Source organism: Plenodomus lingam, assembly GCF_022343315.1.
Source record: "Plenodomus lingam strain CAN1 chromosome Unknown contig_18, whole genome shotgun sequence".
Lineage (NCBI taxonomy): Eukaryota > Fungi > Ascomycota > Dothideomycetes > Pleosporales > Leptosphaeriaceae > Plenodomus > Plenodomus lingam.
Genome location: NW_027093935.1, coordinates 1,233,662 through 1,256,614, shown reverse-complemented (window position 1 = coordinate 1,256,614; position 22,953 = coordinate 1,233,662). Strand labels below are relative to the sequence as shown.

Below are 22,953 nucleotides of genomic sequence, written 5' to 3'. Positions count from 1 at the left end.
AAACAAGTCCCCCTCCCTCAGGCCAAGAAAGCGGTAAACATGATGTGACTTTTGATCTTTCCTGTCGATGGTTGTTCAACTGCTGGAGGTGGCTTGGAACCAGCAGACGCCACCTAGGTTGCTAGCGAAACAAGGTCGAACCCTGCCTGGCATTGTGCCGGCACTGCCCACAACGTCTTTGCTGCACAACCGCGCCCGCATCAGACGGGGATCTGGACGGGGATGTCTAGAGTAGAGTAGAGTAGAGTACTTAGCATGTATGTACATGTGTATGTATTCCTATTGTAGGACCAACCCTGCAAAGCAAACAGGCGGCCTGCACGCGAACCACAGGTCAAGACGTGACAGGGATAGGGCCTCTGCGCGAATTTGTACATGGGGCAGCATGTACTATGGCATGTATGTGGTGTGTAGAGTAGTCTGGAGCATGTTTGTACTGGGCCGGCGCTTAACCATGCAGAAGTCCCCTGTTGCTTTCACACACGCTGCTTGTGCCTTCACTGGTGGGGGTGACGCCGGCCGCGGCACAGCGCCCCCCCGCCAAGAACTTAGAACAGACCACTTTCCCAGGTTCTTCTAATCAGGCGCAGGACGCTCCTTTGCTGGCTATATTACCTGCCCTTTTGTTTCATGGATGCTTGTGCAACTGTCGCATGCTAGGTATACATACCACCCTAGAGTATCTACCTATCTGCCTTGCAACCCGTCAGTGTGAGGCGGGCGGCGGCTGTTGATGCTTGTATGCTTGAGAACCATCCATCGGTCGTGTCTTGCATGACACTGGCAGCATGATGCTTGACAGTTGACAGTTGACAGACCCACAGGATGCTCCTCTGGTCGGTCTGCCTGTTCCTTAGCACCACATCACCACCCCTCAGCCTCCTCCCAGTAATAGCGTGCCCATGGGCGCTTAATGTTTGGATAGCTGGCCTTGTCTTGTCGTGCTTGAGCCACGTCGGCTCGATTCTCGCAGAGTCGCAGCGATCTAGTCCCGCTACGTCACGGCTTCTATCTGCCTGGTCCTTCCCCACTCAACCCCAACGACCTCCTTGGCCCGTCTCGCTCATTTTGGACGCGTCTCTTCAGCAGCGAGCAGCGACAGACCTCTACCTTTTACCTTTGCCCCAGCATCGCACGAGCCCCAGCAGAATGATGGGTCGTTTGCTGCCTAACCCAGGAATCTGGGTCAATTGACACACATCATCACTGCACGCTAGCACGCCCTCGGCCCTCCACGGTTCATCGGCCAGTCAATCAATTTCACTCTAGAGGGGCGTCATTCTTGGATGCACGGCATTTGATTCCAAGACCGGCGCAAAGGCGGAAAGCAGTCGCCCCAGCATTCGTGGCCGTCACTCAGGTGACCTTGATCCAATGTGAGTGACCGTACACCGACCGGCCTTCACTCCTTTAAAAAAAAAAAAGGGAGAAACTACCCCCTACGACATCGTTGGAGCATGCCACTTGTGTAGCCGCGAGAGCACTAGCCAAGCCTGCTGGACTGAGACATGCTGCAGCAGGCCATGACCATAAAGTTGATCGCAAGGATATCGCCAGTGATTTATGATCTAGTCCCTTGACTTTGCTCTGCAGCATATGCGCTGTGCATATCTGCAATGATGACAATATAAAATGGACGGACGGTGAGATCGTCGTTCGATCGGCCGTTTCCCTGGTTTCGCTTTGGGCAGCAGGCAATCCAAACCGAGTAAGATCGCGCCTGTTCTCATTTATGCCGCCCGTGGTTCTTTGCCACCTCCTCCAGCAACGGCAATGCGCATGACTGGACTGGGTACTATCAGCCTCCGGTTCAAAGCTGCACCGTATTACCTCTACGTAGCAGTGGAACTCAACATCTAAGCCCACGGGCAATGATTGACATGCAACTTGTAAGCACTCTATATTGACCGTCAGCTCGCCGGAACCAAATGCAGTCCAACAATCGGCACTTCACACCGTGCAAAGCTGTTCTGCTTCAGGATTGAAGGCGCAGCAGTTGGGACTAGTACATGAAACGAAGCGAGAGGCTGTATATGGCTGTTTATCTAAAGTTATACACACAAGGAGGCGCATGTCCAGAAAAATCTGCTCATCCATTCTTAGTCCTCTCTAGACCTTGAAGTGAGGTCTTTTCGCTTCATTGAAAATGATGAGACCAAATGTGTTTTAGGACTAGATCCATTCCGTAATACTGAGCGGAAGAAATCGAATGATGCTAACAAGGGCAGGTTTTCCTTATCCGAGAGAACAAAGCGGTAAAAATCAGATGGCGATTGCAAGTCTTGGGCAGTGGGGACGAGGCCATAAGAAGGGCTAACTTTGACCCGAATCGCGCCTGCTCTTACTCAACAAGTCATGGTGAGCAAGTCGTTCTGCTGAGCAATAGGCAATTTCTCGTGCCGGGGGGCCAGCTGTTCCGTGACAGGCTGCTCCCGTAGATCGCTTCCTCGGATGGCGGGATGGTCAGGTTGCGTTCGGCATGCCGCGGCAACGCGGCTGTCTTTCAATTTCCCGAAGCGCAACATCATCGGCTATGACATGTCTTGAGTCTTCCATGAAATCAGCATTCCTCTCTCGTGATCTCTCGCCATGAGCTATAGTTCTTGTGCAGCAAAGCATGGTGCTTGCATGATCATCTGTCGAATCCGCCATCAGGTTTCTGGAAAACCAGGCGCATGGTGCTGGATACAGGTTGCATGCAGTGGCTGCGAGAACCAAGGGCAATCACACCGTATACGATCAGGGTTTGATGTTTGACGTGTTTACACGCCCTGTTAGACGATTGAGATCGACCAGGCGCGTCTATCGCTTCAAAGCAAGCCTGCAAATCGCCTAGGTTCGCTAATCAGACGCGCAGCTTCCGCCTCCACGCGCCAACCGCTATATCCCTGCATGACATGCATGACAACGCCAAAGTTACCCGCGATAAGCGCCATGCAGCTACTATGGTAAACGCAACGTCACGTCTCGGCAGCACCGCCATAAGCGCCGTCACCCTCCCTCGCGTTCCTTCGTTAGTCATGGCGCACTTGACTGCCCCATATTGCCCCATACTGTCAGCCTTAACCAAGTGATTATGCACATGCTCTGGATAAGCCTTACGCCAAACCACGTTGCGGCGTCTGTCATGACCGACCAGATCGTGGCGCACCGGTAGATGAGGCGTAGATACCGGTATGTACTGTCAGCAAAAACGAGGCTGTTGAGCCGCTCCTAGCGTGTGCTCGAGGGCGAACTGCCACTGAACGATATCCACCAAGAGCGCCTCCCGTCTGGACACCCTGCAGAGCTCGTAACCTACTACACACATACGCGATGGACCGGCCACCAGTTCCCAAAGAGAGCGACGTGGTCCAAAATGAGGAGCTACGTCCGATGCGTGCAATCCAATCGCCCCCTCGGCAAGCACAAGTCACCCACAACGGAACTAGGATCGTCCGGTTAACTCTGCCCGATCGTTGAGCAGTTCACAACGCTTGGCCAGGGTTTCATTCGGTGCCTGGGAAATTTAACAAAGTCTCGATGCCTTCCCTTGGTCCACACGGCAAGGCTTACTACTGGTCCCCAATGTGCGACTCGCCGACATTCCTTCGAGACAAGGACGGCATTGATGCTCGTTTGGCGGTTTAATATCCCCAAAATATCCACGGCACATTTTCGGAGGTCGACTCTCTTTCCCCGACCAATCATGTCTGGCCCAGGACGGAGCTTGAGTCGAATCTAGACAAGTGCCCGGACAGAGGGATTGCAAGCAAACGACATCACCAGATATATTCTTCCCCATTCCAAGAAGGTGGTTCACTCGCTCTACCCTGCCCTTCCTTCAAGATGGAAACTGCGCTAGCGAGGAGCGATCATGTCAAGCTTGAATGGACAAGAGAATATTGCTTCATGTCGCTTCGCTGCCTTTGGACACCACGACCAGATGAACGGGTAGGATCTCGCATCGACGAGGCGGTAGCCGCCCGTCAGGCTGCTACAGAGCAGGTTTCAGATCCTCGAGTGAGATGAACCTGTCATCACGCATCAGGTACCTGGAGAGCACACGACAAGCCCGAGGAACAACTGCAATCCGTGTTTTGATCAGCATCGTCCTGTCCCAAAGATTTTTGAAGCTTGCTTCTTTCATTGAGGCCGCTTCTCGCAGTGTCGTCTTGGACAGCAAGGATGATTTCACAAAATACGGAGGCTAAGAAACGAAAAGATCTAGACTCGTATTTCTACTGCGACGCGGCCACTCCGGTGTCCACTGAGAGATTGCACAGTGCTACATTGCATGCTTGCTCAACTGACGTGACTCTCCAGTGCCACCAAACATCGCCACCTCTTATCGTGAGCTGTACCGTACCCCGCATCAAGGTACTTCAAATGCAAGTCAACCATCAACATTGTAGTAAAATCTACACAGCACAATGTCCAAGTGACGTTCAACTAGCCTATCAGTCCTCCCCGGCCCCCTTTTCCGTGCCGCAAGGTTGTGCCGATTTCGTATCGGTCTTTTTACTGGTTCCATCAGCCTCCTCCCTTACCTTGCCCTAGAGTAGTGAGGCCTCTCTGGCAACGCCTGATCTGATCATTGATGTGAATAATGGCTCCACATCTTGAATGACTGGCGATCCTAGAGCGATCCTGCACAAAGGCAAGTAAGTGTCCGTGTTGCAGTGTGGGAACGAGAGGTCCAGCCCGCAAGCAACGATAAATTTTCCGCCAGCGGAGTGTCAGCTCTATTGAGGTATGAAGGAGCTCGTTAGTTCTTTTTTTTTCATATATACTGATTGTACACATCAGTCTTCAGACTACAGTCTCCTGGTATCAGAGCTTGGCAAGTGATTGTCAGGCAGTTGCAATGTCATGCTAATACTCTTGTCGTTATTTTGGAGGCACTTCGTACATGTGTCAGAAAACACAAGTGTCTCGTACGGTCTGAATCGCCGCTGCGTTCTGATTGGAAGACGAGTTGGTTTGGGGGCTTTGCTGTGTACGGTACATGACGACAAAATTGAAATAGACTGGCGCACATGCAGCCATCATCCAATGAGTACTTTGATGCTGCCTTTCCATGGCAGTATCTTGTCTCCACTGCATTTGTTACATTAATACGCAGGCGCATGTATACTGAATCCTTACCTGCAGCGTACGTAGCACCGGTACGCACCCGTCGAGAGTGATTCTGAGCATGGCCAGAATGGCTCGACCACACTATTGCATTGCGAGAAATCCTCCGGAAATCAGTAGGGAGATTGCAACGACTAATCCCCGTGGCTATAGGTTCTCTTGAAAGGCCACTACTGCTCTCAAGGTAGTATTCGTTATTCAGCTCACATCATCAGGCTTCACTCCGCAGATTCACCTGCCAGAGTTGAGCAAGTCAGAAGGTGGTCAAGTCGCCATATGCAGACCCTGGTAATACGTCGTCTACATATGTAGTACATGGTAGAGTACATACCTACATAACCTCCACTTGCGGTTTTAGATTAAGCGCCCGCCGCACATGCGAAAATCCATAGCCCATATCGGCCGGTACCGGTAAGCGAATGCCCTGCGTCCCCCCTCGTGAGCCAACCTGGGAAAAGGACAACCAAGAACACCAAGAAGGAACTAAAGCACGCTCATAGCCGTCAGGTCGCCGAGCGGGGTAATGTCGCATTGACCTGCCTGAGTGAAGACAAGAAAAAAACAGAGCCCGAGGGCAAAGAAGAAGACACATGTCACAGCCGACGTGGTCAACCGTCAATGGCCCATTGAAAAGCCCCCTCGCACTCTCTTTCAAAACCGAGACTGAGAATTGTGCCGACAAGCCTCCACTCTCCCCAGCCAATGCAAATGGGGTTGGAGATCTTGTGCACTTTTCCTAATCAGACAATGTCTGCGATATGATCTGCGCTGATATAGCTTGGGCGGCCAGTGTCACGGAAACCGGTCTGCGAAGTGCAGGACATGCATGCACATGGCTGACCGACCATGCTACACCACACTACACATAGTAGTACCCATACTACACATGCAAGAGACGATGGTAACACTCCATATTGCACAGCGGCCCTGTCATTACACCCCAGCCTGGGCTAGTCAGAGTGTCTCTTGACGCAAGTACTCATCCATTGTACCACACCTGCGCTTCCAACACGCCGTCTCTGAGGGGCTAGGCATGGCTACGTACTGGTACCGTATCTACCGTACCTACCTACATTCCAAATTCCCATTGCATTCGTATAAATCACCCTTCAAACCAGCAGTTTCCCCATCCAGCAACCGACTCTACAGCGACGTCGAAAAGCAAATACACCACCCACCGCCCTGCTGCAGTCATACACAGACAGAGCGAAACATTCAGGCTGCACAGAGTACATTTTACAGTCTAGTCTGGCTACCCACTCACACCTGTGTACCGTAGCCTACGTACACACATACACACCATGCTCTCAACGCGCGCTTGTCCAGTCTAACTTTAAGCGCGAATCTCCCCAGACAGTCAATCTATTCCCCCGCCATAGGCCCACGGCGCGAATGACAGGTACGCTGGGTATGTACACCAGTACGCCACAGGGTCCTCCCCGAAACGCAAAATGGTTTTACCCGCGCTGCTAAATTTTACGGCATTTAGGTAGGATAGGCACAAGCGTGATGGATCGTGTGGCAAGACGGACCGACAGTTGGTTCTGTCCGGTGCCGGATTTGGCTTCATGCACCGCGCTTAATCTGGTAAGTAAGCTGTTGGAGGACGCGAAGACGGTGCGGTCTGCAAAGGGATGGGATGCCGGGTTCGTTAGGGGAAAGCGGATGTGATGTTTTCGGGGTGATGGCGTAAAGCACAAAGTACAGCCAGTCTGCATTGAGGTTGTGGTGCGGTGTGGTGCAAAAGGTACGGTACGTGTACATTAGGATGTTATTTGTGATATCAACTAGTTACATATACAAGCAAGAAGAAAGTCTCTATCTCTCAAATCTCCAAGCAGCATACTCCACTCACATCCACTCATTCCAATCTCCTCAGATGAAATCCCCATTACCAAACCCGCCGAATGGATTAGGCGGCCGTCCACCTGGCCCGCCGAAGCCGCCTCCGCCTGGGAATCGTGGACCACCTCGGTTGTCTCTCAGCGGATCCCCAGGGCCAATAGGGTCGTAGCGTGCACCTGGAGGAGCCATGGGGTCATAGCCTCCTTGACCGCCCTGTCCACGGAACAATGGATCGTCAAATGTTGGGTGCATGCCACCGCCAAACCCTCCACCTGGTCGTGGTAGACCGCCAGCAAGATGTGGACGCAGGGGGTCGTGGGGGCCGAGTCCTGGTGGGTATAGATCATCGTGACCAATGTTGAGTGGACTTCGGCTGTCGCGAAGGTCACCTCTTGGTCGGTTGAGGTCGTACTCATCTTCGAAACCGGGTATGGGCTCTGGGAGCGGTCTGCCGGGCTGCGGGCGTGCGGCTAGTGGGTCGTTGAATGGGTAGGGTCGCGCTGGTTCAGGATCATTGGGCGGTTGTCGTGGGTTGGGAGCATCTCCTCTCTGTGGCCCTGGGCGATCTGCTGTGGGTGTACGCTCTCGCTCCGAGTTACTTTCCTCATACCCTGATTTGTGAAGACTAGGGGCGAGTTTTTGTATGACTGATATCTTAAGCAGCGCGCCCAGGTCGTTTAATCTTCCCTCTGATATAAATAGATCCTGCATCTTCTTCGCCTTGTCCTCTGTCGATGTGCCTTCTGGTATGCTGAGCGGTAGTTGTGACTCTGAGAGATAGTCTTTGGTCGTGACCTCGAAATGCGTGGTCTTGTCGTCACCAAGGGCGAGGGCGTAGATGACTGCCTTGCCGCCCAGCCTGTTGACCTTGACCAGGAATTGCATAGCAGACTGCGCGTGCGCATAGCGGAAGGCGTAGGATGAGGATGCATTCCATGCTGGGGGAAGTGACCGTGGATCTTCAGCGTCTGCATAGGCTTCTGTGAGTAGCCGTGTATTTAGACTTGATAACATAGTAGGGGCATTGTGCCAGTCTTGGCATGGATGAACGTACCTATCTTGTCGTCTTCGCCCAAGCCGATGAGCCTGAAACCGACTGCAATCATGCCTGCATTGACAGCAAGCGCAATGGCTTCGGTTGGATTCTTCAGCTGCGGTCCCTCGCCACTGGGAAGGCATGTTGCCATGAACAGCGAGAGCGAACCCGCACTGAGTGGGTTTCCCGTGGTACGATCGCTCACCATCGTGCTGTTCAATCGGTGTTTGTTGGTGCAGGTTGTTATGTGATTGTGGGCGGGAAAAGGGTGTATAGTGGGTGAATGGTATCTACTGATGGATGCTGAAACCAGGATTGCGCTTCTTTGACGTGTATCAGACAGCAAGGCAGCAGAATGAGTGTGCTGGAGGAGAGGAGTTCATTCGGTCCAGGCAGCGACGGCTCAAGCATAGGTACGATGAGCATTTGGGTACACCAATGAGGTCAGAGGCGGGGTGTGGGGCCTGTCATGCCCGGTGGCGCAGGGTTTCTGCCGCATCGATCGATCTTAGCCTCACGCCTCACGATATCTGGGCTTATGCGCACTGCAAAAGCAGCAAAAGCAGCAAAAGCAACAAAAGTAACAAAAGCGATAGGATTCCTGTCACCTCACCAAGCCCATCCTATCTACCTGACGTCACCATTCTGCAGCAGAACCCGGAAGTGGTCATCTCTTGCTGGATGCCGCAGCGGTAAATTAAATAGGGGCAATTATCACTTAATACTATGTAGGTACAATAAAGAGGAGCGTTGCCCTCGTCTGGGGAATCAGTCATGTGCTGCCTGCAGGAATGAACGCCTTGGTAATGCAAAAAGCTCAACGTGCGACCATGCGCAGAAACAATTGCACAACCGCCCATATACTCACTCTGGCTGGCTATTCAGGAAGGTCCTGTGAATGGCTCGAGGACAACTCGTTTGGTTCAAGGAGCCTGCCAATATTAGCCCCTCCTCGCCCGGCCCGCATGGGTACACAGTAAGCGACTTACGAGTATTGCTTATGCAGTACACCCTCGCCCCCTTTCTCAAGATCTACATCAAAAACATAAAAGTTCCCTTCACTTGTGACGACCATGATTTGAGGCGCGTTATTACTGAGCGCGACCACCGATCTCATAGACCCGGACGAGGTGCTGGTAGTCGACCGTGGGATCTTCACCCATGCAAAGTCGCGTGACGGCTCCCAAATCTCCGATACTGCACTTGGCAAGTATCCGCCAACAGTAGCCGCGAAGGTCTTGCCCACGTTTTGCGAAGTTCGCCGTATCATGCTGGCAAAAGTAGGACTTATCGGTTTTCGTTCTGGTACAGCGATCTCGACTGTGCTTGCACCATACTCGTCCGTGGTTTCTTCGCTGACACGGCTGCTACTACGTTCGCGAGAGGGAGACATTGGCGTGTTTGGGCCCGAGGACACACTGTTGCTCCGACCCTTATTCGAGTCACCAAGGCGGAAGATGTGCACTGTCTCAGTCGCTGACGAGACGCAGAGCAAGGTCGAGGTCGAGTTGAACGACATGCTGAATATCCGAGCAGGTATCGAACCTCGTCGGAATTGATACAGTTTCTGAGCATCTGGTATCGAGAAGACACGAATGATGGTGCCTTTCTCAGATGCCGTAGCCAGCAAGGTGCCGTCATTGTTCAGTGCGATGCAAGAAAGCGGTGAGTTATGTGCCTCGATGACATTTACCGCTTCCATCTTCGTAGCGTCGTATATCAAGACCTCGCCACTGGTTGGCGCAACATGGTCCGACTTGGGCGGTGCGTGTGACGGCGGTTGAAACGTGGCTGGCGCAGCCTTTGTGGGGAGCGGGTATACGATGTAGTTGTTCTCAGAGGATGCCGAAAGAGCGCAGATAGCTAATCCATGTCAGAACACTTGTTCGTGGTCGATATTCTGTGCAAGGTCTACCATTTGGGTTGGGAGACGTCTTCTCCGTCTTCAGCATCTGCATGTTGCTGATGTCGTATATGTACAACTCGGACTCCAGTACTACTACGAGGCGCTTCCGATTCAAGCGCATCGCCAATATGGCCGTACGAAAGGTCATTTCACAGATTGTGGAGTGTCTCTTGACGCTGTTAGTGGGTATCCCAGAAGGCGGAGGTTCCAGACGTTGGTACAGCGCAGAGCTTTGGACGGACCTTTGTGTTCTGTATCCGCAGCACCCGTGGTGAGAGTGTCAATGCGACCAGAGAGGTCGAGAACAGCATTTCCAAGCTGGATACATCGCCCTCGCGTGACTCAGACTGTTTGGTGAAGGGGTCTGTTGTATAGATGCGATAGCCATTTGTAGTGCCTGGTACTACGGTGAGCGTTGCCCTCTCCCTTATAGAGACTATCCATACCAACGCCCAGATGGCTGTGATCTTGGTTAAATGTCACAAAATTCATGTTGGTCATGTGTTCTTAAAGAGCTAAAGGGTAAGAGGATGCATGCAGTATCGCGAGTGATGGCGGCACGACGCTGCAGGCGGCTGATTGCGGGCCAGGATGCGGAACGAGTAACGGCGTGTTCAAGTGCTCCCGAAATCAGACCCGGGCAGCAGTGGTATCGACGACATAAGTTTGCGTGGTGTGTGTGTGTGTGTGTATGTGTGTATGTGCGCGACTTTGGTAGCCCATCCAAGGACGCGATGCAGCTCTGGAGTCTTGTCACCTGGAGAAGGCTACGAGGTCACAGCTTCCATGTCTCCGCCGCCTGATGGTTTGCAGGGATCAGCTCTTAGCCCCGCCTGTGGCTGCTGTGGCTGGTGAGTCCAAAAACCCGCCTTCAAGTCTTGACTCTTGGCCACCATCACAACTCCTCACGTTGAACGTCGACCAAGACAGACATGTCGGCCAAAACAGAGATGCGGCCCAAGAAGGGAGCCCCTAGGCGAAAAGGTCATCAGAAGACCAAAAGAGAGAAGAGAGATGTTGACATTATGAATGTGAGCGCTGATGGGATGACGGCTCCTGCACGGGCGGAATCTGCGCAGATGAGTAGGAACTGACATGGGATTTCAGACCAACGATAGCAGCATTGTATCCAAGAGAAGTGTGTCAAAGTTGTATTTGAGCAACGAGCCCGACTTTTATGAGCCATTTGTGCCAAACTTTGTACGACGCAATCCACTCATCAACCGTGGCTACTGGCTACGAATGCACGCAATCGAGCAAGTAGTCCGTCGCTTTCTGCAGGAAGAGAATGGCAGATCGAAAGTGGTTGTCAATCTGGGATGTGGATAGTGAGTAAGATACGCGGCACTGTGGTCCGCCCAAACAGCATCTGCTAAGCATCATGAAGTGATCCTTTGCCTTTTCAATTCTGGAACAGATATGGTCTTTTGAGCCAAAAGGCCACTTTCGTTGACGTGGACTATCCACAGCTCATCGAGAAAAAGAGGGACCGTATGCTCACCAGCAAGCTGCTTCGAGAAGCATTGTTGAAGACCAGATTGCGCTCATCTGAGCAGCCCGTGTACTTGAGCAGTGATCAGTACCTAGCTGTCGGCTGCGATCTCAAGGACCTCGACACTCTTGAACGGGTATTGAAGGCCGAGTTCGATGCGTCCAAAACTTCTTACCTCTTCGTAGCCGAAGTCTCTGTGACATACATGCCGGTCAAGGACGCTGACGCCCTGATACAATGGGCAAGCACACTCGATGATGGCAGGTCCATTCTCACCACACACTAATCTTTGGCATGATGCTAACCAGCTGCAGCCCGCTTCTGTATTCTGGAACAGTACTTACCACAAGGCCCCGATCATCCCTTCGCCAAAACCATGCTATCACATTTTGACAAGCTGCAGACATCCATAAAGGCGGTTAAGCTGTACTCTTCACTTTCCGAACAGTCGAGCCGTTTCCTCAACCGTGGCTGGTCAGCTCTGACGGTAGCTCGCAATCTGTGGGACCTATGGTCAGACGACGATTTCACCCCACCTACTGTCCGACGCAGTCTAGATTTCGTGGAGCCATTCGACGAGTGGGAAGAGTTCGCATTATTTGGCGCTCATTATTTCCTGCTCGTTGCATCAAATGCGGAGCAAAGGAGGTCGGCTGAGACACATCTTGGCCAGACAGCCACCTTGAATGGCTGCATGACGAAGACCGATGCGGGGACGATGGCTCTACACTCATGGAAGCAATCAAGCAATGCTACAGCGACGCCACGACGTTTCAATGCCGCGTTAGCGTTGGGTAAAGATACCGTCGTTACACATGGGGGGCAAGGAACACGAGCCCGCCTTTCCGACGCTGATTTCCTACAGCGGGAGGATTCTAACGTCGAGGCTTTTGAGTCGCCACCGGCTACTGCACGCATGTGCCATACCATCACATCCATGTGCGATACGGAGGCACTGCTGGTTGGTGGTCGTGGGTCGCCAGCACAGGCTCTTGCCGATTGTTGGCACTTTCACAGTGGGACTTGGACCAAAGTGGACGATCTCGAGATGGCTCGTTACAGGCATAGTGCTGTCTCAGTTGTTCTCGGTGCACAATCACAGAGTTCTGCTGTTCTTGTCTTTGGCGGCAGATCGAGTGATGGCACAGCACTCGATGACTGCATTTTGTGGACGGCTACAGATGGCTGGCACAGCATACCCGTTGACGGTCCGCGACCGACTGCAAGATTCAGTGCCGCAATGTCTGCGATGAATTCGGTGTTGCCGGGTCATGGAAGTTGGGGGCTGCTGACCGGTGGCATAGGCGCAGACGGCACAGTTCTGAATGACTTATGGGAGTGGACCATTGATGCCACACCAACACCACGACTAAAATTTGAAAACCGCACCAATCATATTCTCCGCGATGCCTCCACCTCTGCATACGCGCGCGTAGGTGCCAGTCTGGTGCCTTGGGATGACTCGCTTCTAATGATTGGAGGGCTTCCCGCAAACGGCACCCATAGTCTGGCTGAGGATTTTCTCTTACTGAAACCTGAAAATAAGGGGATCACAATGGAAAACGCTGTCATGCAGTTGCCATCAACCTGGCCTTTGCTGGTTGGCATGGGTGCGGTCGCCGTCTCGCGAAATGAGGTTGTCGTTACAGGTGGAGGTGCAGTCTGCTTCTCCATGGGGAGCTTTTGGAACGAGAATCCTTTGACAATTACCGGTACCAGCCTTGTGCAAGGGGTGAGGGCATGGTGTTGTCTGCCGCCTCCTTTCAGCGGCGTAGCACAAGCGAAGAAAAGTGAAACAGCTCCTGAAAAAGGCCATGGCAAACCGAAGAACCGCATGATGAAAGTCAGGACTACAGAGATTCCCCGAACTGAAGTGAAGTCTGGTGCGGACTTTGAGCGCCTCGTCGCTTCCTCGAAGCCAGCCATAATCGAAGGCCTCGATATAGGTCCGTGCATTGACCTTTGGACGTTGGACTACCTGAGAGAGAAGATGGGTCCAGATCGGGAACTTGTCATACATGACTGCTCATCAGAACGAATGACTTTCAAAGACAAAAACTTTCAATACGTGAAGAAGACCGTCGCAGATTTCTTAGATGGCATTGCGCAAGGCTCACAGTCTTACCTGCGCGCTGTGTCCTCAAGCCAGCCAAACAAGCTTCCTACCAAGCTGGAAGACGACTTCCCGACGATCTCAGCCGACTTTCGGCTACCTGATGTGTTTGACATGGTCAAAGCCAGTTACCACAGCTCGCCCCTTCGCATATCTGGTCCTGTATCTCTCTGGCTTCACTATGATGTCCTATCAAACGTATTGTGCCAGGTTCGCGGCTCCAAAACATTACAGCTATACCCACCATCAGACGCAAAGTACCTTGACTTTCCACCCGGAGGCTCGAGCTCCAACATCGACGTGCTAACGTCCCGTGATCCCAAGCTGAGATTCACGCATCCACACATTGCACGCTTAAACCCAGGAGACGTGCTCTTCATACCACCCATGTGGAGCCACACCGCGACTCCCGAGCAAGGCGTCAGCGTCGCTGTCAATGTATTCTGGCGCGGTCTCGATAAGGGCTATGCGGCTGGCAAAGACGTCTACGGAAACCGTGACCTACAGGCTTATGAGAATGGTAGGCGCGATGTGGAAAAGATACTAAAGGCGTTTAGAGAGGTGCCGCCTGATATTGCAAGGTTCTATCTGGATAGGTTGGCTGGAGAGATTCAGGACAAGGCGGATAGGCTGGGGGAGAAGAAGGTAGAGGATGTGAAGTCGGCGCTGTAAATGCTCGATTAACTACTTTTTGTATCATCTATTATTATTACCCTTATCTTTGATGATTCTTTTCTCCTCCTCATAGTATTTCACGTTCCCATATTCCGGCTCCGGATTTTGCGAGCTTTGCTTCCTATATTATTATTTTCTCACTGCCGTCTCTCACCGCATCGCATACACTACATCCTGAAAATTCTGTCTCAGCACTCATGTCCCCCAAGTCTATCGCCACATCGCATCTTGAGAGTGTTTCAAGCGTGGAATTTGTGTGATTTATGCATCTGTCAATTTTTGCTGTCTTTTTCGGCAGTTTTGCTTTTCCTGGTGAATGAGTGGAGGATACGTTCTTGCCTAATGTTGCTCCAGGAGAGATTCGAGGTCTTTGTGTGAAAGAATCAGTGATGAAACTTTGTGAGAGAGATTTAGGTATTGACTAGGAACAAAATGTACGACGTTTTACAATTAGCAGATCGAACGATGAATTGATGTGTGCCGTATGCTATGTATTGAACGCAAGAACATTGATATGCATTAAAACCGAAATTCTATCTCAGTTCCAATCCCAAATCTCATCCCACCTTTTGCTATCCAACTCTACCGGTCCATCAAATCTGCCGAATCGTGGGGGCCCTGTACCCGGTTCAGGCAAACACACCCATTCCCTAATACAACCCGGTAATTCGTGGCGACTATGGCTTACACAAAGTAGTGCCTGGTGTTCCTGGAGACCTGGCACGACAATCTCGCCTTCTCCAGTTGTCTTGACAGGTTTAGGCCCGGCGTCGGTATAATGCATCTCCATGGTCTGTCCACGGCTAAGAAACAGCAAACACTTGTCGCGAACCAGATTGTCCATTCCACTGAATGCCTCGTCGAGGATGACGATGTCGGGATTACTTATCGTAGCGCGGAGGAACAAGAGGACACGTTGAGCGGAGAAGGAGATTTCGCCGAAGAGAGTATTGGACGCCCATTCCAATCCAGCGCTCGCAGACTGTGTGCCATCATATAGAGGGTTGAGTTCTGGTTCGAACCAGCGAAGACAAGCTTTCACACGCTTTGTTGCTTGTTCGTCTAATCGTGGTTTGGTAATAGGTGTGTCACTATACGCACTCTCCAGTGCTGTGCGAAGCGTGAGTCTTTTTGGAAAAAGTGCATGGACCTCTGGCGATGTATGCCCCATTCGTGACTGAATCTCAAAAATTGTTATGCCACGAGCGCCCGGCTCGGGGAGCCGTGAGCGTTGGAAAAGTTTTACTGGTGCCGAGTATGTTTGGGGATGGTCGGACGTTACAAGGCTGAGTAGAGTTGTCTTTCCAGAGCCGTTTGCACCGAAGATGCCCCAGCGTTGGCCGCGATGTACGTTCCAGTATAGACCTTGTTGTGGGGTTCCTTTGACGTCTTGTTGCCAATCTCCAAGGACAGAGTTCTTGCCATATGAGATACAGACTCCTTCCATTTCGACAATGGGTTCGCCAATGGATTTGTGGCAAGTGTCCCGTTTCTCGTAACCATCTCGGCTCAATGTTGAGGTTGATGGCTTTGCCGTATGGGTTTGAAAGTCGCCCTTCTGAGAAAGCTGACGGCCCACCTCACGAAGTTCGACTAGTTTCGGGCTCAGCTCTTCAGCAGTAGAATCAGAATTCTCGGATTCTTCATAGCGAGCCTTCAGATGCTGGAAAACTTCCTCTTTCGGCCCCAAGGTCTCCACCTTTCCATCCTCACCGGCATACACGATGTGTGTGATCCACTCAGGTATAGTGTCCTGAGGTCTCAGTGATAGTACAATTCTTGGTGCGTTTGCTTCTGCAAGACGATGTAACATCTTTGAAATGTTCTTCGTCACAATAGGGTCCAGACCAACTGTCCTAAAGTCAGAATACTGCTTTTGAGTACCGCACAATAAACATACTGAAGGGTGCATCCAAGCACAAGACCTCCGGCGCTGCGAGTAGCGCTTTCCCGATCCTTGCTCTCCGACTTTGCCCATTACTCAACATGCTTACAGGCTTCTCTAAGAACCTCTCTAGTTCCAAATCTCTCATGACTTTGCGCATGACTGCTTCATCCACGCTCTTGGCCTTCAACTCTTCCTCACCAGGATTGAGTGTGATGATGCCAGTCAGATATCGTTGTACAGTGAAGTCGGTGTCTTCTTTCAGACTTTCGTAGCGTGCAGACAAATAGGCTCCACCAAAGTCTTTGCGTTCCACGTCAAAACCTACATACTCGATTGCTCGCTCAGGGTAGCGCAAACTTGATTTCTTGGCAGCAATCTCGGGTGAGAGTAAGTAAGGATATGACCGTGCCATTGGCGGAAAGCATAAAAACTGGCCGCGGAGAATCTGAAGGAATGCAGTACGAATACTGGACGAGGGACTGAGAATCGCCCAATGCTGATTTGGCGTTGAACTTGAGGGTAGTGACCAATTCAGGTCAGCAAACAGTGGCCGATTGGGCTTCGCATCTTGTCCTGGAGCTGGTTTTGATGCTGGATGTTGGGCGTAGAAGGTGCCATTTTCGATTTTGACAATGGGTTCAGTGAAGAGTTTTGGCGAGGTGTGAAGTCGAGAACATGTTGATGCTGCAAGCAACAACGCAGGTGTTCTTTGCATCTCGAAGCAACCGAAGATGTGTCGATTGTTTTACGAGACATGGCGATGTGGTCCATGGTGGGAATGTTGCTCAGCTACCGTGTCGGAGACGTGATTCTCTCCGCGGATGCTAACCAGCTAACCGCTCCAAGTTAGCCTCATGACGTTGAGCCAGAACAGTGGAGAACTGAAGCCGAGGTCTGTCATGACATTTATAGGCTGTGCTATGCTGTGCCGCGTATCTTTCGCACGGTCTCGAGGGACAGTGTCTACGTGAAGAGTGCTTGACCATGTTTCCAGGGCTCCAGCCATCTAGGCCAAAGGTACAAGTGCTCATGATGTGCATGCCATAACGTTACCCTTCTTACTGGTCACTGACTGTTCACTAGCCGCCACAACAGCCACCTCTCCCAACCTATACACACCAGCAGCAACGCCTGCCCCATACTGCTTCTCACCCAACAAGCCCACAACAGCACGCCCACGTCATTGCAGCCCCACTCAAACCACGATCGCAGATTGAAGCCATGCCACCCTTCGGTCCTCCGCACAATCCAGCAACCTTCTTCACACCCCCCTATGACAGCGCAGTCCGACATCCAGTCTTTTTCACGTCCAATCTAAGGAAACCGCCTTTTCCTATACCCCAGGCAGCCAGTCAAGGCTGGAATCCGGTGGCAAACGGATACATACATGAACAGAGAAAGGCCGAGGCAATTGGCAAAACAAAGCTGTAGCTCTCCTGGAGATCCGCGGACAACGGAGGTGCTACATGATTGAAGTTTGCAAAAAGTCATTGAATCTTGACACAAGGACATCGTTTCTTATCATGTGCCCATCGTCACGTCCTGGGACCTACTCTCAGCTCACCACCTTCATGACTGGTGTCTAGTTAGCTCGACTTTGAAATCCGGGGAAGTGACGTCCGTGCGCACTTTTTTTGGGGTGGTCCCACTCCATCACCATCTCCTCGCACCTCAACCACTCTCCCAAATCTCCCACCATGGCTAATTCCAGAGCGCAGCCATTTGCACAAACAATCCTCGAACGCGCCTTCTCCCCAGACACGGCAACAATTCAGTACAACGAGCGCGTCATCAAACGTCCCTTTCCCATTCGTGCAACTTCTCCCACGCCCTCTGCGCGCGCAATCCGCCGACAAGGCCTCAACGAGCGCAAAGCCATCGCACGGAAGCGCAGCAAGAACAAGCCTCGCCCATTATCCGCCGCTGAGAAGCGAAAGCTATGTCTCAACGAGATCCCCAAGGAGCAGCAGAAATATGCTATCTACGAACCACTGCACAACCTTTGGACGGGATATATGCGCGATATATTAGGTCTCACCGATGCGAAACGTAATGCGCATGTTACACCAAATTCGAGTGGGCAGATTCTTGCAAGCGCGGACATGCATGGTGCAAAGGTTGCTATAGTGAGGAGTCGTTGTGTGAGCCGGGTGGGACTGGAGGGTATCATTGTACGAGATACGAGGTTTACGTTTGAGATCATTACAAAGAGAAACGTCCTCAAGGCAATTCCAAAAGAGCATACGATATTTCGCTTCGAGATAACGTTGCCAGTGACGGAGGGAGAAGAGGAGAAGAAGCCGCTGGTGTTCGAGCTCAACGGAGAGCAGTTCCAGGCGAGGGCGGCGGATAGGGCAAATCGCAAGTTCAGAATGCACTACCAACCTGATATATGAAGGCCACTTGGAAAGTGGTATTGATGAAACAGAATATCCAAAACAAAAGACTGCGCGTCACCACTACAACTATTCGGGTGTGCGGCATGCTTGGCTTGGAGGGAGTCCATCAAGCACTCCCTATGATCCTAGAATACTCTACGATTCAATCTCAGCCAGGATGACTTGATTGAGCCGATTGCAGATTCGATCTCATCTGACATCCGGGAAGATCCGCTAAGCTAGGAGTTCGCGCTTATGCAGTCAGCTCATGGAGTCAAAATTGGCATTGCTCATCACGTGCGGTCCAGACCGAGCTGTCCAGGCCGAGGCTTAATTATCTACTCTACGAATTGCGAAGTTGCACGACTTGTGACGATACCAAGACAGCTTGTTCACAGTGAAGATGACTGACGACGGGGTGGCATCAAGATTCATGCAAAAATGAAATGCCTAAGGAACTAACTCGCTGCATCTCTGGCTAGGTTTCTAAAATGGAGGAATTTTGTATTTCATCGAAATAATACCACTGCAAACATTATATAGAGTGAGATGTGGATAGACGCCAGATAACCCCCATTGCCCAAATATTCATCAATCTTAGTGCATCATCCTGAGCGAATGTCCAAATACTACGCCCAAACCCTCATTGCCTCATCATCCTGAGCGAATGTCCAAATACTACGCTCAAACCCTCATTGCCTAAGTGTTCCTCATACTTAGTGCATCATCCTAAGCGTCTGCTCCACCGCCACGCCCAAACCACCAATGCCCAGCACTGTCCATAGCCATTTGTTCTTCAGCTCATTGGCGCTTGGCCAAAAGGCATTCTTATCCGCGCGGAACTTCTCAAGCTCAGCAAGTTTCTCGGGTTGTGAAGCAGAGTATCGACGCTCTTGGGACTGCTCCTTCTCGTTGTCTCCGCCGTATAGGCGCAGAAAGTAGTAGTTAGCGATTGGGCCGAGGAGTTCAATGGGTGCGAGCATGTCGGACCCGTAAAGCATGATGATGAAGGAGATGTGGACGAGAGAGTCGCCGAGGTAACTTTTGTGTGGTAAGTGTTTGTAATTATGATGGTGTGAAATCTACTTACTTAGGATGGCGGACGAGGCTCCAGACACCCTCACGCAATATACCCTTGCCGCCTTCGGCCTTGTATTGGTCGAGCTGGGAGTCTGCAATTGATTCCAAAGCAAGACCAGAAGAGAATAGGCCCACAGCAAGCATCTGGATCAACGGTTGATATCCCATCAGTACAGCACCTTCATGTCTAAAAGGCGCGGTAAATGGCAGGCTGATGAGCACCTGGAATAATGCCTCTGGAATAAAAACCTTGAACAGCGCATTGTTCCAGAAGTTCTCTTCCTTCTTGAGCTCGTCGTATCGTGGGTCATCCTTGCCGCGCTGAATGGAGCGGCGCGCAACACGATAGAACAAGCGACCGCCCCAAAGCGTGACGCCAGTCAAGATGACTCGCTCATGCCATGACAAACGACTGAAGGCTTGCGAGACAGTATAGCCCCCAGCAATACGACGTCCGACAGCCGACCACCATGCATTTGCGACTTGGCCACTCGACCAAAGCCAGTCTTTCGCGTCGACACGCTGCGTGTAACGGCCGGCTCCGTAAGCGATCGCCGCCAAGCCAGAGTGAAGGGCTACGGACGGAACCAGTGTATCCTTCAAGATACCAACGTCGAAGAGAGAAACAGAATGAACATGGGTCTTCGAATGCGTTCTGTCGACCAAGGCGGTGCCAACATGGCTCGCTGCAGAACTGCTGCCCGATCCGGAACTGGGCTGTAGATAGAAGTCGTGTGGTCTCTGGTCCGCCACTCGAACACTTACGTCCGGCGGCGGAGAAGCCGGTTTGGGCTCGCTGACCGGTTTGCTGAACCAGCTCATGATAACCTGTATTGATGGATGGAATGGAGATGCCTGCACAAGACAGTAGTGTTGCCGCCGCGCGATAGCGGTAGGACTTTACGCAGTACTTTACGTACACTTGCAAGCTGAAGCTTCCCCGCAGTGTGCCACATGTGATACCGGTACATGGAGGACAGCGGGGGTGGCATGGCGCGGAGTTCCCGACGTACTGGACGCCCCCCCGCCTGTTACGGTAAACCCAAAGCAGACCTTGGTCTTCTTGTGGTCGAACAGATCATGACTGAAGCTACCTATGATACCGGTATGGCTTCGGTTGCCTATCCCAAGCCAGGGGCCTGCAGTGTTGCTCGTCAGGTTCTGAAATTCAAACTTATCCGAATCTCGACTACATGGGCACGAAATGGTGTTTGACCAATATCAATGTAAATCAGTATCCCCGGTGATACCTAGGATCAAACTATAACCGCCTGGGCAGCCCGCTTGAAATGTCCCTGCTCACAGCGTACCGGTAGCCGTTCGTCGACAGTCTAATCCGGTGTACCACGGGGCTTCGGTCCGTGAAAGGAGGGTCGCTGGCGGCCCGTTAGCCAGGAATGATTTTAAGGTATGATACCTTAGGCATGCTACGGTTCTGGTATAGGTAGGACTACATGGTAGGAATACCTTGACTTATCTGGGTAAAACAAACAAGCTGCTGTCGACATAGCCAGCACCTACGGTACCTATCTCGCCAAGCTACTCGCAATTACTACATAGTAGATGAGCGTGACAAGATGAGCATCCACGACTCGTCGGCCTGCGTAGTACGTACCCACCATGCCGTGATAGGCAAGTAATGTCATGCGTCGAATACACGACGTTTGCATTATCGCACAGTTTGCATTGTCGGAGGTTCGGCCTCCTAGCAGCCCGAGGCAGACGTTAAGGGGTCAGTTTGTCTGGCAGCAGAGTACCAAACGCATGCCTTATCCGAGTAGATAGGCCTCGCTCTTCGTGTATTTTGATAAGAGAAGCCCCAAACTAAAGCCATCCCGTACCAATCAAAAGCCTTCTATGGACGGATTTACGAAACCTGGACTAAGTCCGCCAACTTAAGCTTTACCTTCAGTCAGAGCGCTTCGGCCCTTTATCCCAGCTAGGGCATGTCTCGTGTCGTCAAAATTTGCGACATCTCAACCTCTTGGCATCAACTTGATCTCCCTTGCATTTGTACCTACCTAAACCTTGGCAAAGGACCTAACCGCTCACATTCGGGCCTTTCTTCCTGTATCAATCAATTGACGATACTGTAGACGTTTTACCACTTCCACGATTTGCTGTGAGCTTGTGGAGTGGGGGGACTTGCAAGTAGGTTTTATCAGTTTGCTTATAAATGTTACACTTCAGCTTTCCTATAAATGACTTGGATTCTGCCCCCATTGTCAGAAAATCAGCATTACATTCACTATTGAACATTCCACAACCTCACTGTCCACTTCATCAAAAAATCCTCAATACTCGATCGTCAAGATGGCCGTTATAGTTGCTTCCAATCTGCCACAAACCTCCAATCCGTCAACCATTAAAAAACCGAACAAGTCATACTCGCATTGTTGTGTAACACCCATCCTACCATGTTCCAAATTCATTACAATCGCTGGACAGACCGGATTGCGCGATGACGGATCTTCAGCCCCGGACATCGTCACTCAAGCCAAAGACGCGTGCAACGCTCTACATGAATGCTTGAAATCTGTGGGAGCAACTGAGCGAGATATTATCCATGTGAGACATTACGTTGTCAAGGAGAGCGGCGATGTCCAGAACGACAAGAAACCTGTGGTACTTCGTGGCTGGAATGAGGTTTGGATGGAGTACATGGAACGTGAAGCTGGTGGACACAAGCCGCCGGGCACTGCATTTGGTGTTGCGAGTTTGGCAGCATCGGGGCTTTTGTATGAGGTGGAAGTGCTGGTGATAGTCCACAACTGAAGGGTTTGACATGTCTCATTTGTGAACAAATTCGATTGATGGACACGTATCTAAGCCGCAAGCACAATATATCCTCTTTGTCTACATCATATCTGTATAGCATTACTGTACATTGTCTGTACATTCTAAAAAAAAATACAAGTCAATTTCTCGTGACTACTCCAGGGTCAATCCGTGCAATGTTCACAAAATTTGTTAGCATCGTGGAATTGAAATCTGTTCGGGTTGCGTGTCGATCTATGGAATCAAGAAAAGGTGAGGAGACTGCTAATGAAGATTGAATACTGGTGGCGGTTTGGAGGATTTGTCTCCTCGGGTACATCAGTGATCGCAAGCCATGCTCAGGATTGGAGACAGTGTTTGCACGACATTGTGTATCTTGGACCAAGAGATAGTAGAGAGTATGAACCGGATGCAGAAATCTTGAAACAGCTCTTTTGCTGTCTCAAGTTTTTGATTCTATTTCATTGACGGCAGAAGAGTGCCGTCCATTGCACTAGTGTACTCTCGATCAAGTAATCTACTAGCTTAATCCAAGGTTCGATCGCTCGGCTACAACTGCCAATTCGAGGCTGGAAGTCTGCTGGAAACATTGAACCCCGTGGACTCTTATCTCTCTGAAAATACATCTCAAAGTCCTATCTTCAAAC

The 22,953-nt window shown here is 51.3% G+C and overlaps 10 protein-coding genes across 10 annotated transcripts; 5 read left to right on the top strand and 5 right to left on the bottom strand.

Annotated features, from left to right (window-relative positions):
- Positions 1–3,828: 3,828 nt before the first annotated feature.
- Positions 3,829–4,011, top strand: IAQ61_003875 (uncharacterized protein; the record flags this gene model as incomplete). The annotated part of the gene is made up of 1 exon (XM_066096132.1): positions 3,829–4,011. One exon carries the CDS (start codon positions 3,829–3,831, stop codon positions 4,009–4,011), a length of 183 nt encoding a protein of 60 aa, XP_065954008.1.
- Positions 4,012–4,896: 885 nt separating this feature from the next.
- On the bottom strand, positions 4,897–5,178 carry IAQ61_003874 (uncharacterized protein; the record flags this gene model as incomplete). The annotated part of the gene is made up of 2 exons (XM_066096131.1): positions 4,897–5,079; positions 5,128–5,178. The coding sequence occupies 2 exons, from the start codon at positions 5,176–5,178 to the stop codon at positions 4,897–4,899; spliced, it is 234 nt and encodes a 77-aa protein (XP_065954007.1).
- A 1,812-nt stretch (positions 5,179–6,990) lies between these two features.
- On the bottom strand, positions 6,991–8,204 carry IAQ61_003873 (uncharacterized protein; the record flags this gene model as incomplete). Its single annotated transcript, XM_066096130.1, has 2 exons — positions 6,991–7,940; positions 8,015–8,204. 2 exons carry the CDS (start codon positions 8,202–8,204, stop codon positions 6,991–6,993), a joined length of 1,140 nt encoding a protein of 379 aa, XP_065954006.1.
- Positions 8,205–8,622: 418 nt separating this feature from the next.
- ATG18 (autophagy protein) lies at positions 8,623–10,647 on the bottom strand. The gene is made up of 5 exons (XM_003837392.2): positions 10,349–10,647; positions 10,145–10,299; positions 9,912–10,071; positions 8,986–9,859; positions 8,623–8,928 (listed from the first exon to the last, which is right to left on the bottom strand). The coding sequence occupies exons 1-5, from the start codon at positions 10,401–10,403 to the stop codon at positions 8,874–8,876; spliced, it is 1,299 nt and encodes a 432-aa protein (XP_003837440.2). The 5' UTR covers positions 10,404–10,647; the 3' UTR covers positions 8,623–8,873.
- Positions 10,648–10,834: 187 nt separating this feature from the next.
- On the top strand, positions 10,835–14,179 carry IAQ61_003871 (uncharacterized protein; the record flags this gene model as incomplete). Its single annotated transcript, XM_003837391.2, has 4 exons — positions 10,835–10,933; positions 11,010–11,230; positions 11,290–11,654; positions 11,709–14,179. 4 exons carry the CDS (start codon positions 10,835–10,837, stop codon positions 14,177–14,179), a joined length of 3,156 nt encoding a protein of 1,051 aa, XP_003837439.2.
- A 432-nt stretch (positions 14,180–14,611) lies between these two features.
- Positions 14,612–16,834, bottom strand: IAQ61_003870 (uncharacterized protein). Its single transcript, XM_003837389.2, has 2 exons — positions 16,083–16,834; positions 14,612–16,033 (listed from the first exon to the last, which is right to left on the bottom strand). Exons 1-2 carry the CDS (start codon positions 16,783–16,785, stop codon positions 14,721–14,723), a joined length of 2,016 nt encoding a protein of 671 aa, XP_003837437.1. The 5' UTR covers positions 16,786–16,834; the 3' UTR covers positions 14,612–14,720.
- Positions 16,835–17,054: 220 nt separating this feature from the next.
- On the top strand, positions 17,055–17,501 carry IAQ61_003869 (uncharacterized protein; the record flags this gene model as incomplete). The annotated part of the gene is made up of 2 exons (XM_003837388.2): positions 17,055–17,087; positions 17,154–17,501. The coding sequence occupies 2 exons, from the start codon at positions 17,055–17,057 to the stop codon at positions 17,499–17,501; spliced, it is 381 nt and encodes a 126-aa protein (XP_003837436.2).
- Positions 17,502–17,767: 266 nt separating this feature from the next.
- Positions 17,768–18,466, top strand: IAQ61_003868 (uncharacterized protein; the record flags this gene model as incomplete). Its single annotated transcript, XM_003837387.2, has 1 exon — positions 17,768–18,466. One exon carries the CDS (start codon positions 17,768–17,770, stop codon positions 18,464–18,466), a length of 699 nt encoding a protein of 232 aa, XP_003837435.2.
- Positions 18,467–19,164: 698 nt separating this feature from the next.
- IAQ61_003867 (uncharacterized protein) lies at positions 19,165–20,556 on the bottom strand (the record flags this gene model as incomplete). The annotated part of the gene is made up of 3 exons (XM_066096129.1): positions 19,165–19,489; positions 19,539–20,356; positions 20,449–20,556. Coding segments are annotated over 3 exons (1,251 nt in total), but the record flags the coding sequence as incomplete, so codon positions are not given.
- Positions 20,557–21,841: 1,285 nt separating this feature from the next.
- Positions 21,842–22,303, top strand: IAQ61_003866 (uncharacterized protein; the record flags this gene model as incomplete). The annotated part of the gene is made up of 1 exon (XM_003837385.1): positions 21,842–22,303. One exon carries the CDS (start codon positions 21,842–21,844, stop codon positions 22,301–22,303), a length of 462 nt encoding a protein of 153 aa, XP_003837433.1.
- Positions 22,304–22,953: the final 650 nt, after the last annotated feature.